The sequence below is a fragment of the Condylura cristata genome, unplaced genomic scaffold (assembly GCF_000260355.1).
Source record: "Condylura cristata isolate star-nosed mole 26May11 unplaced genomic scaffold, ConCri1.0 scaffold00004, whole genome shotgun sequence".
NCBI classification, from domain to species: Eukaryota; Metazoa; Chordata; class Mammalia; order Eulipotyphla; family Talpidae; genus Condylura; species Condylura cristata.
Genome location: NW_004567105.1, coordinates 5,892,507 through 5,907,649, shown reverse-complemented (window position 1 = coordinate 5,907,649; position 15,143 = coordinate 5,892,507). Strand labels below are relative to the sequence as shown.

Here is a 15,143-nt window from a genome sequence, read left to right as displayed (position 1 = left end):
CCTGGCCTGGCCGCCAGGGCCGTGCTGCCCCCCCACTGCCAAGAGCGTTTCCTGGCCGGGGTCTCCCGGGGGGCCTCCGGCGCCTTTCCAGCCAAGGTGCGTTCACCCATCTCATCTGCCCCCCAGCTACGACGCACCCACCCACCCGCTTACTAACTGCCTGCCGCAGGTGATACTGAAGGCATCACCGCAGGCGCTGGGCTGAAGGCAGTGACAACACTCCTAATTCCGTGAAGTGTGTTCTCATGGTGGCAGTGGGAGACAGACATGAAGCCCAAGTAAATTGTGCAGCAGCTGCGAGGGAGACACGCCAGCCACACCCAGGGGAACCACCACTTTTAAGGGGGAGGTGGAGGAAGGGGCCCAGAAAAGCAGCCAGAGGCAGGGCGGCCAGCACTCAGGTTTCTGCAGGATGTTCTCCAAGAGGGGCACCCTCAACGCCAGTGCCCACAAGGCGGGCTGCCGGGTGTGGGTCCTGCTTCCGCCACTTCCTACTCACCTGACTTTGGAGGGGCCACTGAGTTACTCAATTTCCACTTCAGCTTTGCCTTTAAGATTTATTTATTTGTGCATACAGAACTGGGGTACTGGCCAGAGGTGCAGGGGCGGCGAGAGGATTCACCAGAGACGGGGGGGAGCAGAACAGGCAGCTGGACTGACGAAGTACACTGCTGAGGGGAGCAGCGGGCGGGTCAGGGGAGGTCTGCCGTGCCATGTGGGTCACTCGCTGGCCGGGGATCGAAGCCGTGCTGCAGTGGCTGTGGGTGGCACGGTGCTGAGCTTAGCCCCTGCGCCACCAGGGCGGCCCGGCTTAGTAGGCAATACGCACTAGCGGGCCTGGGATATAATACCTCCTGGCCTAGAAGCAAGGTTCATGTTAGTTTCGTGGATTCTGGTAGATGACACGGCACTAGGTGAGGTGACAGGAGCCTTTCTGATCTCGACCCAGCGGGCACCAGCACATCAGCACACAGGGGCCCCGGGGAGGCGTCGGCTGGGTGGATGCTGTGGGTCTGCACGCCGAGGGCCCTGGGCTCAGGGAGCCTGTTTCCCGGCCAGTAGCAGGCCAGCCTGCTCCTTGCTGGCGGGGACATGTGCACGTGTGAAAGGCAGGGGCTGAGGAGCCCAGGGGACGAGCCCTGGCACCCACTTCACGGGGCCAAGGGGAGAGGAAATGATGTAGCTGACGAGCGTGAGCTCAGCTGGGCGATACCTGCTGGGCGCCACTGTGCACGGGCGCAGGGGTGGGGGCAGAGCAGGGCACAGAACCAAAGTGCCGGCAAGGTGCTGGTGCAGGCTCCGGGGCCGCGGCCGCTCAGCTGGCCCAGGGCGGGGACCGGGGGGGGGGGGCTTTTTGTGCAGGGCCCGGCCCAAGGCGGTGCGATGATGGAGCACAGGTCCGTGCGCTGCCCCACGGGCGCTGCCAGGTCTACGGGGAGGGGCCGGGAGGCAGCTGGGGAACAGCAAGAAGCTGGAGTGGATGGGCAGAGACTGACTGGAGAGGTCTGATGGGAAGGGGCGGCCTGGGACCTCGCCAAACTGCTTGTAAGAATGTGCTGCAGGATTTAAGCAGGTGCTCAAAACCACAGGGCCTGGTGGCCAGGGGGCCGTCTGTCCCGAAGCGAAGAAACAAGGTGTGCAGGATGGGGCCGAGGCGTGGGCGCTGGCGCAGAGAAGCCCGGGGGCGGGGCGGCCCCGCGCCCCGGCCAGCTCAGCAGCCGGTGGGGCTGCACCTCAGAGGGCCAAGCGGGCGCTGGGTGTGAGGGTTGTTTCTGGGGTGCGGGGAGGGCAGCCCGGGGCGTCCAGCTGGAGAAGCGCGCTGAAGCGCCAGCACGAAGGCAGCCCCCTTGGAGTGGGGTACGCCCCCCCCAGGCGCCCTCGGGTGCTCCTGCACTCGAAACCGGGCCTGGCCCCCTCCTGTTTTCCATCCCAAAGGGTCAAAGCCCACCTGCACCTGTGAGCCTCCGGGAGAGGCAACAGGGAGGGGTGAGCACAGGAGGCAGACGCTGGTGTTTCTCTCTTTTATTTAAAAACAGTGCTTCATTACCATTGCAGAGGCAGGGGCGGCGCCCTCCTGTGCTTAGAGTTTATAAAAGCCAGCAACATGATCAATAATTTATACACATGGATAGTAATACAAAAAAATAAGGAATAAAAGCTAAAGATCTAACTACTCCGACCTTCACAATTCCAGCTACTTGATAATAATAGGAGTAACCCAATGAATACTGTATGGTCTGAAAGCTACTATACAATATGATTCTTAAGGAGAAGGGGGTCAGAGACTGTCACAAAGCCCTGGGGTGCTTCTCTGGAGTTCGCAGGGTGACAGGACCCTGGGCAAGCAGCTCGGGGGTCCCAGGAAGTGAGTCTGGGCCGGGGCCGGGGGCGGGGTGAAGGCGAGGTGGTCAACTACACAAGCATCCCACGGGAGGCCCCCTGTCCCCAAAGGTACCTGTTCTGTCACGGCAATGGAGGGGCCAGAGAACTGCACGTTGCACGCAGGGCTGGTCCGTCCCTGCCAGGGGTGTGGGGAGGAGAGGTTCTGTGGCATTTTTAGCCTTGCAAAGATTTGGACTGGCAAGCTCAGAGGCTCGGGGAGGGCGGCCCGTGGGGACGAGGCCCCCAGCGCTCATCGCTCTGCAGCCCTAGCTTACGTGTGTCAGCCCCGGGTTTGCTCCAGCTATTCACAAGCAGAATTAAAACACAAGAAGAAAACAATTCATATCCCTTAGGGAAAAAAGAGGATCAATTCATCACTCGATATATATTACAGCCAAAACGAGCTGCCAAAACAAGCGCACACACACGAAAATACTGTGAACAGAAAAACACAAGGAAACGACTAAGCTGGGAGTCCTGACGGCAGAGACGTCGCTGCGAGCACTCATCAGTCCCCGGGAAAACCAAACCAAAAGACGACTGTCTAAAAATTCAGAAACTCATGGAGCCCCTGGGAGTCTGGTGTTGGCCACAGGGGCGGAGGGAGGGGAGAGGAAAGAGAGCGACGCCCCCTTTCTGCTGGCCAGCGGGAGCTGAGCCGCGGGGCGGGCGGAGGGAGGGCGGCGCCCGCGGCCTGTAAGGTTTGTAAAGGCAAGGTTTGCGTTTGGCTGATGAGCAGTTCTCTCAGTTACCAATCCCTGCCAACCAGCACTACCATGGCTGAATTGATCTACCGTTTTCCTGAGTAAACTGTAACTGGCTACAGTTCCGGTAACATGGCTAAGAACTCAGCTCCCACAGCCACTGCAGCACTCCAGCGCAGCCACCCTCGGGCCCCGGGAGTGTGCCGTCCCGCCGCGGCCCGGCCTGTGAGCTCCTTCCGAGAGGCGGCCGTCCACTCAAGCAGAGGCTGCGCACTGGCTTCTGACCCAGCCCGCGGGCAAGAGCCCACGCCGCTCAGCCCCCAGGCTGTGGCCGGGCTGATCCCTGGCTGATCGATCGATCTGTACAGCAAGGATGAGGGACGAACACAGGAAAAGGAAAAGGCAGGGAAGAAGCTTTCGGACAGTAACATTTCCAAAAAAGAATAAGTGTTTTATGCAACAGAGAATCAAGTTTCACTGGTGTATACTACAAATGGTCAAACATCTTCAAGAGCATGACAAAATAAAAGCACACAAATTTACGTTTGATGATCACCTTGCCCACTATTTTTTAACCTATCTTAAAAACAGTGCAAACAGGTAACTTATGCTTTTAAAACACCACTACCCCCTCCCCGCCCCACCCCCAAAGTCCCTTTCCTCCTTTTATCTGGGGGAAAAAATTTGCAATCCTGCAAATGTTACTGTGCTAGAGGGTTGCAAGCAGCGGAGAAGCAGCCAGACTTGGCGAGAGGAGAGCTCAGCTTCCCCTTTTCCCTCCTGGCAAGGGCTGAGCACCCTGCAGATGGTCCTATGTTTGGCCTCACCCTGCTGGGGGAAGGTGGGGCGGGGGGGGGGGGTACTGTCGAGCCCTTCCTGCAGATCCTTGGGGTTGCTTCCATCCTGTCCCTGCACTCCCAACAGGTGTGGCGGTGACTCCCTGGCTCACCTGCCCTAAACTAGCAGTGGCTTAGCCCAAGGAGTCATGCTTTTGAGGAAAAGCTATCACTGATTTCTATCGGAAATACCTGCACTAGCTTCCCTCAAAATAACGGCTGAGCCCCAGTCTCCTTTCGAGAAGTAAAACTGGCTCCATTTCAGCAGTGGCTGTGGCTGGAGCGCTGGACAGGGGCCTAGTAAATGAAACCCCAGAGCCCCGACAGAGATGAATCGCCGAGCAGGGCTGATGGGAATTGAATTCTGCAACACCAGGAATTTTGAGAAAAAAAAGACCTAAGTGCAGCTCTCTGGGCAGGAGGCGGGTGGTACAGGCTCCTGACAGGCACCGGCTTCTAGGGCGGAGGGGCCACTGGCTGTGTAAAGCTGCCGCAGATTCTCCGTGCTGTGGCCCAGCCCCGGCGTCTCAGAACTCCGACCGCGCCCTCTCCGGCTCACAGCACAGCAGGCCAGGCTTGCTTCTCACTCCAGCACACTTAAGCAGGATGCCAGGAGCCTGCCTGGGCTCTCGGGCTGCAGTCTCAGCGTTCAAAAGCTGATGGGGGAGGTTGGGCGTCTCCCACCTGGGTGCTGCTGAGAGGCCCCAACTCAGTGCTGACACTGAAAACCGGAGAATGCGAGTTAAAGGAGCTCCCCGGGCCCTCCGAGAGTCTGGAGCTGAGGCGCGGAGTTAAAAGCACCCCGGAAGGGCTGCGGAGCCAACAGAAGCACAGCTTGCTAGGGGTCCTTGGCCAGACCAGCTGAACTGAGGTGCAGACAGGGCACCTCGAGCTCAAGCTTTTGCCTCTTCTCAAGGTCTGCGGGGCTGCTCTCCCTCCCTGTCCCACCCTCCTCTGCTTGGAGGAAAGAAAATTCTTAAGCTCACCCCTCTGTTCTCTCCTGCTGCCAATATGACCATTTAGAATTCGGCCTTGTCTCAGCTGAACAGAGGCTTGCCATTTTGTACGGCTGGCCCGACTTGACATGACAGAAAGTTCATTTCCTTTTCTTTAGCCAGTAAAAGCTCTCCCTTAAAACAAAAGCAAAAGAATGGGGGGGGGGGAATCCTCCCTGCCCCCATTCCCTAGAACCGTGGAAGTTCCCATACCCCACTTTCCACTCCTCTAACTAAGATATCTCTATACATACAACAAAAATTGTCTTAACAGCAACAAAGCAAACTTTGGCTTGGGGAGGGGAACCCTTCAACATGGTGCCCGGACTAGGCGGTCTGGAGTGCCCTGCGCTATGCTATGCCTTCCTCCCCAGAGGCCTAAGAATCGCACCGAGGCCGCTAGCTTTCCAGATGGCTCCCGTGTTTCAGGGCTTCCTAGGCAGAGCCCCCCCAGGCACACCATTCTGCTGGCAGAGTGCTCGATGCCGTCAAATGTCAGTCCTTTTCATTCAGGGACTGGAATCAGTCATCAGTCAAGAACACAAGTGGAGGCAGGAGGGAAAAACAAAGCAAACCCACAACAAACCAGAAGCTCCATGTCTCTGAACTACTCCCTTCAGCAGCTGCCCCAGGGTGGAAGGTCACCCTAGTACCGATGTGTCTAGACAGGGAGCCGACCAGACCGTGCTTTCCTGTTTCTAACACCTTCGCTTTGGAAATGCTGCAGGACCCTTGTTTTTACCAGTTAAACATCTAGAAGAGAAACACTTTCTCCCAACCACGGTGACGAGTATGAAAGGAAGCCAGGCGGCGGCGGCAGAGACTCACGCTGCGGCCGCCAGACGCCTCTTCCTGGTGACACGCTAGCCCTCGCCGTTTCGGACCTTCCTTCCAATAGGGCTGGGGCCACTGCGGGGCCCGCGGGGGCACCGAGTGGTCAGCGGGGTGTCTTCAGAGGGTAATGACGAGCTGGGTGGGATGCCCATGCTGGCAGTGGCCCGCAGGCAGAGAAGTGGCTCGCGAAGGCCTGGAAGGCGGAGTTCCTATGGCTTTGGGGCTAGTACCCAGCGCCTTCGCCTGCCCTCATCTGCCAAAACTTCCAGGGACCTTAGACGGCTTTTAGCTTTTGCCAATAGTGTCGTTATTATATGTTTTATACTTCGTATTGTTTTTCTGATGCAAGAGGAAGGTCAGGAATATCAAGTGACTTGCCAGATAGCCTCTAATATCCCTCTTCACTTCCTCATGCTCTTCAATGGCTCGCAACAATTTATTTGTATTTCTAACCCTTAAGCTCGGCCAAATACCTTGGAGAAATCCGGACACTGGCTATTTATTCTTCTGTCCCTGGGTCCTAAATTCCTGAATCTTGAGGACATGGGAGCAGGGTGTTAATCAAAGGACAGATGAGAGAAGCTGTGGTTGAATTAAAGGGGAAGATGCCCAGCAGGAATGGTGGGGTTGCAGGAAAGAAAAGGATAATCTTTTCCATACTCCAGAGTTCATTCTGAGATCGGGTTCCTAGTGAGGGGTTATTACCCACAGTCTGAGAGCACGTCTGGAAACATTAATACTGCAGTTTCCAAAACCATGCCGACTGTCTCAGACTATGTGTGTAAGATGATTGTGAAAAGGATGAAGGCAGGAGGGAAGAGGAGAGGAACTGTCCTTTTAATTCTCCTGCTTTTGCAAGCACAAATTCCTATCAGCTATCAGCATGTGGATTCCAGCCACAGCCAATCAGAATTGCCTGCCAAAGACCAGAAACTCAGAAGACCAGAAGATATCCTGTTGCACAAAGACGTCTTCCACTCCTTGCTTGAACCCCACCACTCAGCACCAGACACACTTTGGTAGTTCTGTCTGCTGATTTCTGATCAATTCCTGGCTCCTAAGTGTCTCTCCTTCCTCAGTAACTGCCTCTTCCGTGACTGATAGAATAAGCTAAGCACGGACATACAGACATGGAAATGCATTATTTTTTTTTTTTACCACAGTTAAAAAAAAAAAAAGGAAAAAAAAGAAAAAAATGCACAATCTTTGGAACAAAAGAATTAAAGGCAGAAATTTAAAGGAAAATACATATTCAAAGAACATAGTGAGGTATAAAAAAGTATTCTTTCTTTTTTTGTGTTTTTTTTGTTTGTTTGTTTTCCTCTTCATCTTGCTATAGAGTTCCTCTACTAGTAAATATTGCAATAGCCAGGCCTCATGAACTGGGGGGCTGTCCCATCTGCAGGGTCTCACGTCACTTCAGTAGGGGGCAAATCGGCTGTAGCCACCTCGGTATAAACTTGCCTGCAGTAATTAAAGACAGAAATAATTAAACGATTACGAGAGGAGCATTAAAAACGAAGAAAAGCGTCCTGAGACGGGATGTAGAAGCTTCTGAGGAAGCTGCCGAGGCGCCGACCTGTGCTGCCCAGCCAGAGCCGCCAGCCGCCGCCGACCGGCCTCTGGGCCGTGTCCGCCAGGAGCGGCAGCATGGAGCCTGACTCACCCGCCTCCACCGCGTGTCACAGTCGCGGCTGCAGCAGACGGACACTCGAGCTCCCGGCCGCGCTGTCTCCCTCTTCTCGTGTCTCAGTGGAACTTACACCGGCACCGACCTCTCACCTCGCGGAGTCTAATGCGCTTTAAACCCCCCCACCCCCGGGCCTGCCGACATGCCCCTTCCTGTGAGCGGGCGGGCAGGCTGCACCCAGTGGGCTTCACGCCCAGTCTTTCCTCACCGCCCACTACTGCTTTTCCCACTAGGGCTCCCAGGAACAGCCATCTCATCTCCTCAGGCCATTCTCTAGGTGCAGGATCGAGGTTCCCGCACCGCTCAGGCACCCGTGCCACTGCCTGTACATCGCAGGTCTCCGCCTCAGCTCTAACACACGCTCGCTCAGGCTTCCGTTACTTCCTCCCATGAGTCTTCCTCAGCAGAAATTCTGCGTGAGAAACGATGGACTCCCCCTGTACTCTACGTCTCTATGTCAGTCAGCCCTCTAGGGCACCCATCTGTACCCCAGGTGTGGCGGCCAGGGTTGGGCTTTGGGGGCACCTGGTGGTGGGAGCTGCAGAAGGGCAGCCCCTGCTGTCTATTATGGGTCTGGGACCTGAGGCCAACTTAAAAGAACTGTAGTTATTATTAAAAAAAAAAAAAAAAAGACAATTTTAAAATTATGTAAAGGGATATATAAATTTCCCTATATAAGTACTTTTAGAAGAAAAAAAAGAACCGCAGTGAGGGGTTTGAGTTGTGATGGGGGAAGGTTATAGATCTTCTATAGAATTCTATAGAATTTTTCGATACCTCTCTGAAAATACCAAATTTTACTGCAAATGTCACCGATAAAGTGTCTTGGTAAAGCACTCACTCGCAATGCCAGCACGACCCACCAGAAGGCTCAGGAACAGCAGGGACAGCCTTTGGCACCTGCACTCGAGTCTCAGACACACGAACTATTTTGAAAAGCTGACTGTGAAGTGGAAAGTGCCCTGAGTCTATGCTACCTCCGTCAACAAGAGCACAATTCACTGGCAAGGCCATGGCCGTGGGTCTACGTCTGGCTGACCCCCGGCATCAAGCTGCTGCCCCTCTCTCTCTGGCTGATGGTGTCACCCAGGGTGACTGTCACTGCTCACACCAGGCCATGTGGCTCACTCTGAGGCACACAGAACAAGAGGGTGACACAATTCCAGACAGTCCTGGATGGCTTTCTACTTCAGCAAAAGGAGAAGGGCTGAATTTCTTATCTCCCTACATCTATTTCGGCCTGTAAGTGAAATCTAGATGGCACACTTGTCTGTTTACGGGGTGCATATACTCACCACAGCGCCAACTCCATAGCTAGCGGCAGGGGCAAGGGCATGGTAGGGGTCGGCTGTGTACACCCTGCCGTAACTGGAAAGAAGAGATACAGTCAGGGAGAGACCAACAGCGTGTTCCCGCTAGGAGCCCAGGACCGACACTAAGCACTTGTAAGAAGCTGGGCCATGGGCTGTTACTAGGAAATGGCAGAATGGAAAACAACTTTCCATTTCTACTCCTTATGGCAGTAGTTCTGAAGACTTCTGCAAAATGGGAAAGAATGGAGTCGGAGATGGGAGGCAGGCGGCTGGCTTTGTAAACCCGAAAAGCAACAAGAGCCAGAGCGCCCGAGGGGCCACGCCCCGGCCAGGCCCACTAGGAGGCCACTAGGAGGCCACTAGGAGGCCACTAGGAGCCCACTAGGAGCCCAGGATTCAGACAGCCTGCGGGCCACATGCCGGCCGGGAATCGGAGCCAGGAGGCGGCGCGGGGCTCCTGGTACGTACCCGTCGCTGTAAGCGGCAGCGGCAGCTGCAGCGGCTGTGGCTGCGGTTGCAGTAGCAGGCTGTGCGTATCTGTAGGCTGCATATCCACCCTACAGGAGAGAAGAGAACTGACTTACAGATACCTCTCCCCCCCGGACAAGGGACAGCGCCCACCCACACACAGACACACAGACACAGGAACAGACGCCAACACAGACACACATGTGGGGAGAGGGTGTTTCAAACTGCATCTGTCTGCATGTTATTCCTCTGGCACAAAATGAAACCTCACCACGCGGATCTACTTTCCAGTTTGTGACAGATACAGTGCCCACTCTCAAATTTAAGAACTGAAGATAACTTTGCGGCTTATCTTTACAGCCTGGAACTTTCATGAGAGAAAATATTTACGGGGAAGCTGGGAACTGGGTTTGCTGGACAGGAAGTGTAAAGTAAGGACAGCCCATCACATTCAGCTGCACTGACTTCTGCGTGTGGTGCTCAAGAGCATAGGAGAGGGCAGTAGGGAAAAGAAAGGGCCCCTGGGGCGCCTCACACCCCTGCCCAGAGGCGGGGAGAGCCAGGCAATAGCCAGATAGAAGCTGAGTGAAGATCAGGGGTTGGCAAGCCCCAGCCTGCCCATGCAGCCTGCTGCTTGCTCTTGAAAACTGCCACAGAGACCACATGGCTCATAAAGGCAAAAACACTGGCCACTTGGTCCTTCGCACAGAAGGCACACAGCTGTGGAGACTGACTCTAGTCCCTGAAGAGGCCAGGTGCCTCCTGCCCGAGGTTACCAGCCCGTATCTTCCTCCCCGCAGAACTGGGATCTGCGCCTACGCATGCTGGTCTCACACCAGGCTGGCTGACTGCAGCTTTTCCTTCCAGGGCTGGCAACGGGCTCTGTGTACAGCCTGTCACACACCCCCGTGTGCGATGTCTCCTCAGTTTAGACGAGCCAAACACGCACAAGGTGTTCCCTGCTGGCGGCAAGTACTTCTTCATCGAGTACTTCAAAAGCAATTACAACAGATGCCACAGCTATTCTGAAAAGTGGCAAGTTCTACTTTTCCTCTTTTTTCTTGATTCTTCTAGAATCCACCTATTATTTCACCTGCATCAAACTCAGGCACGGCTTTGTGTCATGGTTTTCTTCCTGATCAAATGTGACTGCGTCCAACCGTCCACCCGGACACCGCTGTCCCGCGCAGCACAGCTCACGCCTGTGTCATGCAAATCCATCCTCAAGGGTCACCAAAGCTTCCTGATTTCCTTTAAATGCTGAATTTTTGCTAAATCTACAAACAAATTGCAAATTTACTTCTGGGTTATTTCTGAGGCTAGAAAACAAGGACTCCTGAATGTGGTTCTTGTTAGTCATCTGATTCAGGCAGCTTCCAGCTCGATGCTTTTATTTCTGTTCAGATCTTATTTTGAAAATACCTTAGCTTCTTAGGAGCTTCTAAGTTTTTTGCTTCTTCTTATATAATTCATGCTTCTCTCAAAGAGCAACCTGCATCATGGGGTAAATTTCAATTTATGCTCCTCGAAGTCATCAGAAATAGTTTATCTGTACATTTAAAAACAAGTCCCTTTTGCGTTTTCAGTGGGTGTTACTCTTTATTCTTCAAGTATTTTTTCTCAACTCCAGCTTTTCGATAGCTGCTCATATAAATAAAGTTCTCATTAACCTCATGCACGGCGGGACCGCGGCAGCAGGAAGGCCTCAGGGGCTGTCTGTGACGGCCACCTCTGCGCTGCCTTCGCCAGGTCTGGGCCGGGCAGGTTGGACTGGCGGGGGCCGGGCTGCGAGCCCAGGCCTGACGGCTGCTCCATTCATGGCTCTACAAACTGCATCTCCTTTCCTTCTTTTTTCTTTTCAAACTTCTAAAGAGGCAATGAAGCTGTTAATACTTTATTGAAGTACGAGCTCATTATTATAGCAAACTTTCAAGCTGTAAATGAAGGTTCACTTTTCCATGATAATTGTGGCCTGCCCCAGGTTTAGAATGTGAGTGTGGGATGGGAGTCTTGAGTCGACTTCTCTGTAAACAAGGGTAACGGGTAGACAGGCACGAGGGTAGACAGGCACAATGCAGCTGGTCTCTTTAGCCCTCCCCGAACCCTGCAAAGTCTTTACCATTGGAAAAGTCAAGGTAATAAAAGCAGTTAAAGCCGAACTGATGTCTAACTGAGTAACACATTTAAAGCCTCAACTTCTCAAAAATAGGTCAGCGGTGAACATTTTCCTGGAGGTATCCTCAGGCCCAGAAGACACTCAGCCGGGTGGCAGCAGACCAGCGTTTGCACTGCGTGGCCCGCGTTCCAGAGAAGGTTACCAACGGAGCCGCTTTCTTCACTTTGCTCAGCCTGTGAGAAGCCAAGACAACCTTGATGATCTTGGAACTGTGTTGTACTGTTAACAAAACAGTTCAAAATGATGCTGACCATGGGAAAGAGGCTTCCTTCCAAAGCAGAAGGAAATGGAGACCACCCGCTCACGATGGTCTCCTCTGTGAAGTGCCTGGAGCCTGGCTGTGAGGAGGCTGGCTGCCTCTGCAACTCACGAGAAAGGGCAGGCGCACCGCTGGCAGCCAGTGGCTTGGGAAGGACAGCACTAACGCGAACGGCAGCGATGGTCTCTTCAACAAAAACAGCCGCACACAGTATTTCCAAAGGACTTCTCTACAGTGACAGCACGACAGCGGAGCTGCAGGACAGGCTGTGCTGGGCGACGGGTCACCTGCCAGCCCTCTCCTTGCTAACTGATGGCCACCCTCAAATCAGAAAGGTTAAACTGCAGACCCTGAATTATACTCCAAAGACATTACTTGCGTCTGTCGCTTTTAAATGGTGATTGGACAAAATCTACCACCAAATATAAGGCAAGGAAAGTTTGGATATATTTATTCATCCCCCCTGGATTTCAGAGGGCAGCAACATTGCAGACTGAGAAGCAGGTTTCCCCACTTTCATTTCTACTAGCAAATCTGAAGGCTTTTCTAGAACATGAGAACAAAGTGCAGTTTGAAACACCAAGGTTTTCATTACTGTTTAAGGTTTTCAGAAGAACAAAGGTAGGGAAGGGGCAGGAGAGACAGGGGGTTCAGGCGTGGGGAGGGGGTGGCGCCACATTTATTAATCACATTAAAAACTAAGCATGCCAACATCTGGAGCTAAAACAACCAGCAAAATCACCACGTTCAGACTCGTATCGGCTAACGCTATCTATCCCAGCATTCTCTTGGGACAGCGGTTTGCCCTAGGCTCTACCACAAGCTCGGTGAAGTACACAGCCTCAATTACTAGAGCGTGCAGCCACAACGACCTGGTATTACGGAAACAGTCAGTCACCACTTGAGTTAACATTCCAGACCCTAACAACTGGCCCTCCCCAGCCCAAAGAAATAGTCAATCTTGCCCACCCTAGCCCTGGCCCACACCACAATGTTAATAATTATAACAAGCAGTAACCCATCTGTTATATCAGAGAAGGGAACAGAGACTCCACTGAGAGATTTAGAGTGAGATGTTAACATTTCTTCAGCTGACTGCACAAACAAACAAACAAAAAAAGAGGAGAAATAATTCATTTGGAGATATGAAGTCATGAAATAGCTGATGTGTATTGCTTTTAACCATGCACTGATGCAAAACTGAAGCAACCATTAATAATAAAAATTAAAAAGGACATAATGTATTTACACACAATCAGACCTGTTTGATCTGAAGCAGTTTGCAGATTCTATCTGTGTGTGATTTGAAATAAAACAAAAAATGGGGATTAGCATGGCCACAGCACACCCTAATGTAGGAGCGCACACGGACAGCTTTTTGGAATCCTGACAGCTGGGTAAATTTGGCACAGCTAAGCCTGAGACCCCGACATACCCACCCCCCTTTAAGGACGACGACCTCTGACCCCTGGGTAAGCCATTCTAAGTGGCTGCTGCTCCTTGCCCCTGCCCACCTCTGGCCCGCATCACTCGCTGGGGGCGCGCCCCCGTCCACACCCACTAGTCCTGACCGGGTGCTTCTCTGGAGTACTTCCTGTGTCTAAGTGCTGTACCTTTTCACACGTCCATAACACATCCCTGCTTTTGACTTCCAGCTTTTTCAAAGGAAAATGCTGCTACCTTTCAGATCCTTGTGTAGTTAAAGTCTGTTTTCCAAGACTAATGTCATCCCCTAGGGATTTTCTATTCCACTCTGGATCTGACTCATGAGCTAACTAAGTGGATGCCACACCTGACTGTTTTGCACTATGCTGTTGCTGTTTTAAGCTAGCTCTGCAAGGCCTGCCTTCTGTGTCTGACCTCAGTCTGCATGTCTGCTCGCCTCACTTTGAACTGGCAGATTTACCCCTCAGCTCGATTTTAACCTAGGCTTTAATTTTATGATAATTTTGTTTTAGGTTTACATTAAAACAGGACTTTGGTGAGCATGTGATGTCAAGACACCTTCATTCTACTTGGAAGACAATGACATCATGTGACACTGAAAAGAGTGTGTATTTCAAGACCAGCGAACAGAATGGAAGCTTATTCCCTGCATGTGGGCTGTGTGTGGTGTGTACACTGATCAGGCGTGGGGTGTATATGAGGCGTCCAGTCACCACAGCAGACCAGGGGACTGCTCCAAATAGCTTGAATTTGCTGCTGTGCCTCTGGGACACACTTTATTTGTCCCCTACAGGATTCCAATTCCCTCTTCCCCTCTCTGCCTTCCCATTCCAGTGAAAGCCACTGCCCTGGGTCGCCCTCGTTGAGGGGTGCCGCAGAGAACTCACAGTTCTTAGGTGGCAGCTAGCACATTCTAATTAATATGTAGAAAGAGAGTCGTGAATACAAGGATTCACAGTAATTACTGTTATGATGCTTTTGATTGAGGGACCCATATACTTTGAGACTGTCATGAAAAAATTTTTTAAGTATTTAAAATTGGTCTTATTATTATTTATAACGGGGGTTAAGGGAAGAACGTGTTATGATCCATTTGCTCTCTTCTATAAAGGAAAAGTAATCTTTAATGAGTTTCAACTTTCAAGCACGCCACTATTCACTCTTCCAGATTAGTTCATTCCCAGAATCTCCCCATGTAGCCCCATAATAAACTCACTGAGCTGTGAGAAGCCCTGGGCTGTCTTCTCCCCAGGGTGTGGGTACTGGCAAACCTAGTGGTGTGCAATGTCACCCAAAGGAACTTACTGAACTTTTAAGGTGACAGGAAAAGAGGGACGTGCATGTGTTTAGGGTCCCACTATGTCTGGATCTGTAAGGCAGCTTCACACTCAGATAGCAGCACAGTCCCATCCCTCCCAGGACTTCACTGCTGGACCCGATCTGGCGGGGGGTGGGGTCCCCCAGGACAGATTCAACCCCCTCACCCCCCATTCTCACTTTCATGGTAGGAAGCATCTGCTGTGGTTGCCAAATAGAAAAGAGCAGCTTCAACACTATGGATTAGCGGGACAGAGAAAGTGGAAGGGGCGGTGCAGGGGTGCCCAGTGGTGGGCAGCGCTTCATTTAGAAGGACACGCCCTCGGGTGGGGCTGGCCTGTGTGCGCTGCTGCTGTGGCAGGGCTTAGATCACACGCTCACAAGTCTTGATTGTCCAAAAAAGCCTCTGTTCCCATCTCTAATGTGGAGCTGGAATGGTTAGTATAATTCAATTTTTTTCACTGCAATCCACAATCTGATTGATTGGCAGGTCACACTGGCACTCCTACCTGAGGTATTTTAGCGCTAATGATTGGTTCCTGTAAGACTATTCTATAACAGAACACAGGAAGAGCAGTTCAAAAACACAGCTGTGGAAGGAAAACAATCATACAACAAGCCCGCCGAGGGGCCACCAGCCTTTTCTTTCCTTTGGATGCAAGCATGCTTTTCACAGGACAAGGACTCGGAACAGTCTGTGACCCCCATGTGAAAAGTGAGTAG

The 15,143-nt window shown here is 52.6% G+C and overlaps 1 protein-coding gene across 12 annotated transcripts in view; it reads right to left on the bottom strand.

Moving 5' to 3' along the window:
- Positions 1-2,007: 2,007 nt before the first annotated feature.
- RBFOX2 (RNA binding protein, fox-1 homolog (C. elegans) 2) overlaps positions 2,008-15,143 on the bottom strand; it is a 168,766-nt gene continuing 155,630 nt past the window's right edge. For 11 of the 12 annotated variants that reach the window (XM_012735300.1, XM_012735294.1, XM_004675698.2 and 8 more), the window contains 3 exons: positions 9,223-9,311; positions 8,737-8,809; positions 7,011-7,215 (listed from right to left, as the gene is read on the bottom strand). In XM_012735300.1, coding sequence (XP_012590754.1) covers positions 7,171-7,215; positions 8,737-8,809; positions 9,223-9,311 — 207 coding nt within the window. In that variant the 3' untranslated portion in view covers positions 7,011-7,170. Of the gene's footprint in view, positions 7,216-8,736; positions 8,810-9,222; positions 9,312-15,143 lie in introns of all 12 variants that reach the window. The other variant, XM_004675695.2, reaches the window with a different exon arrangement.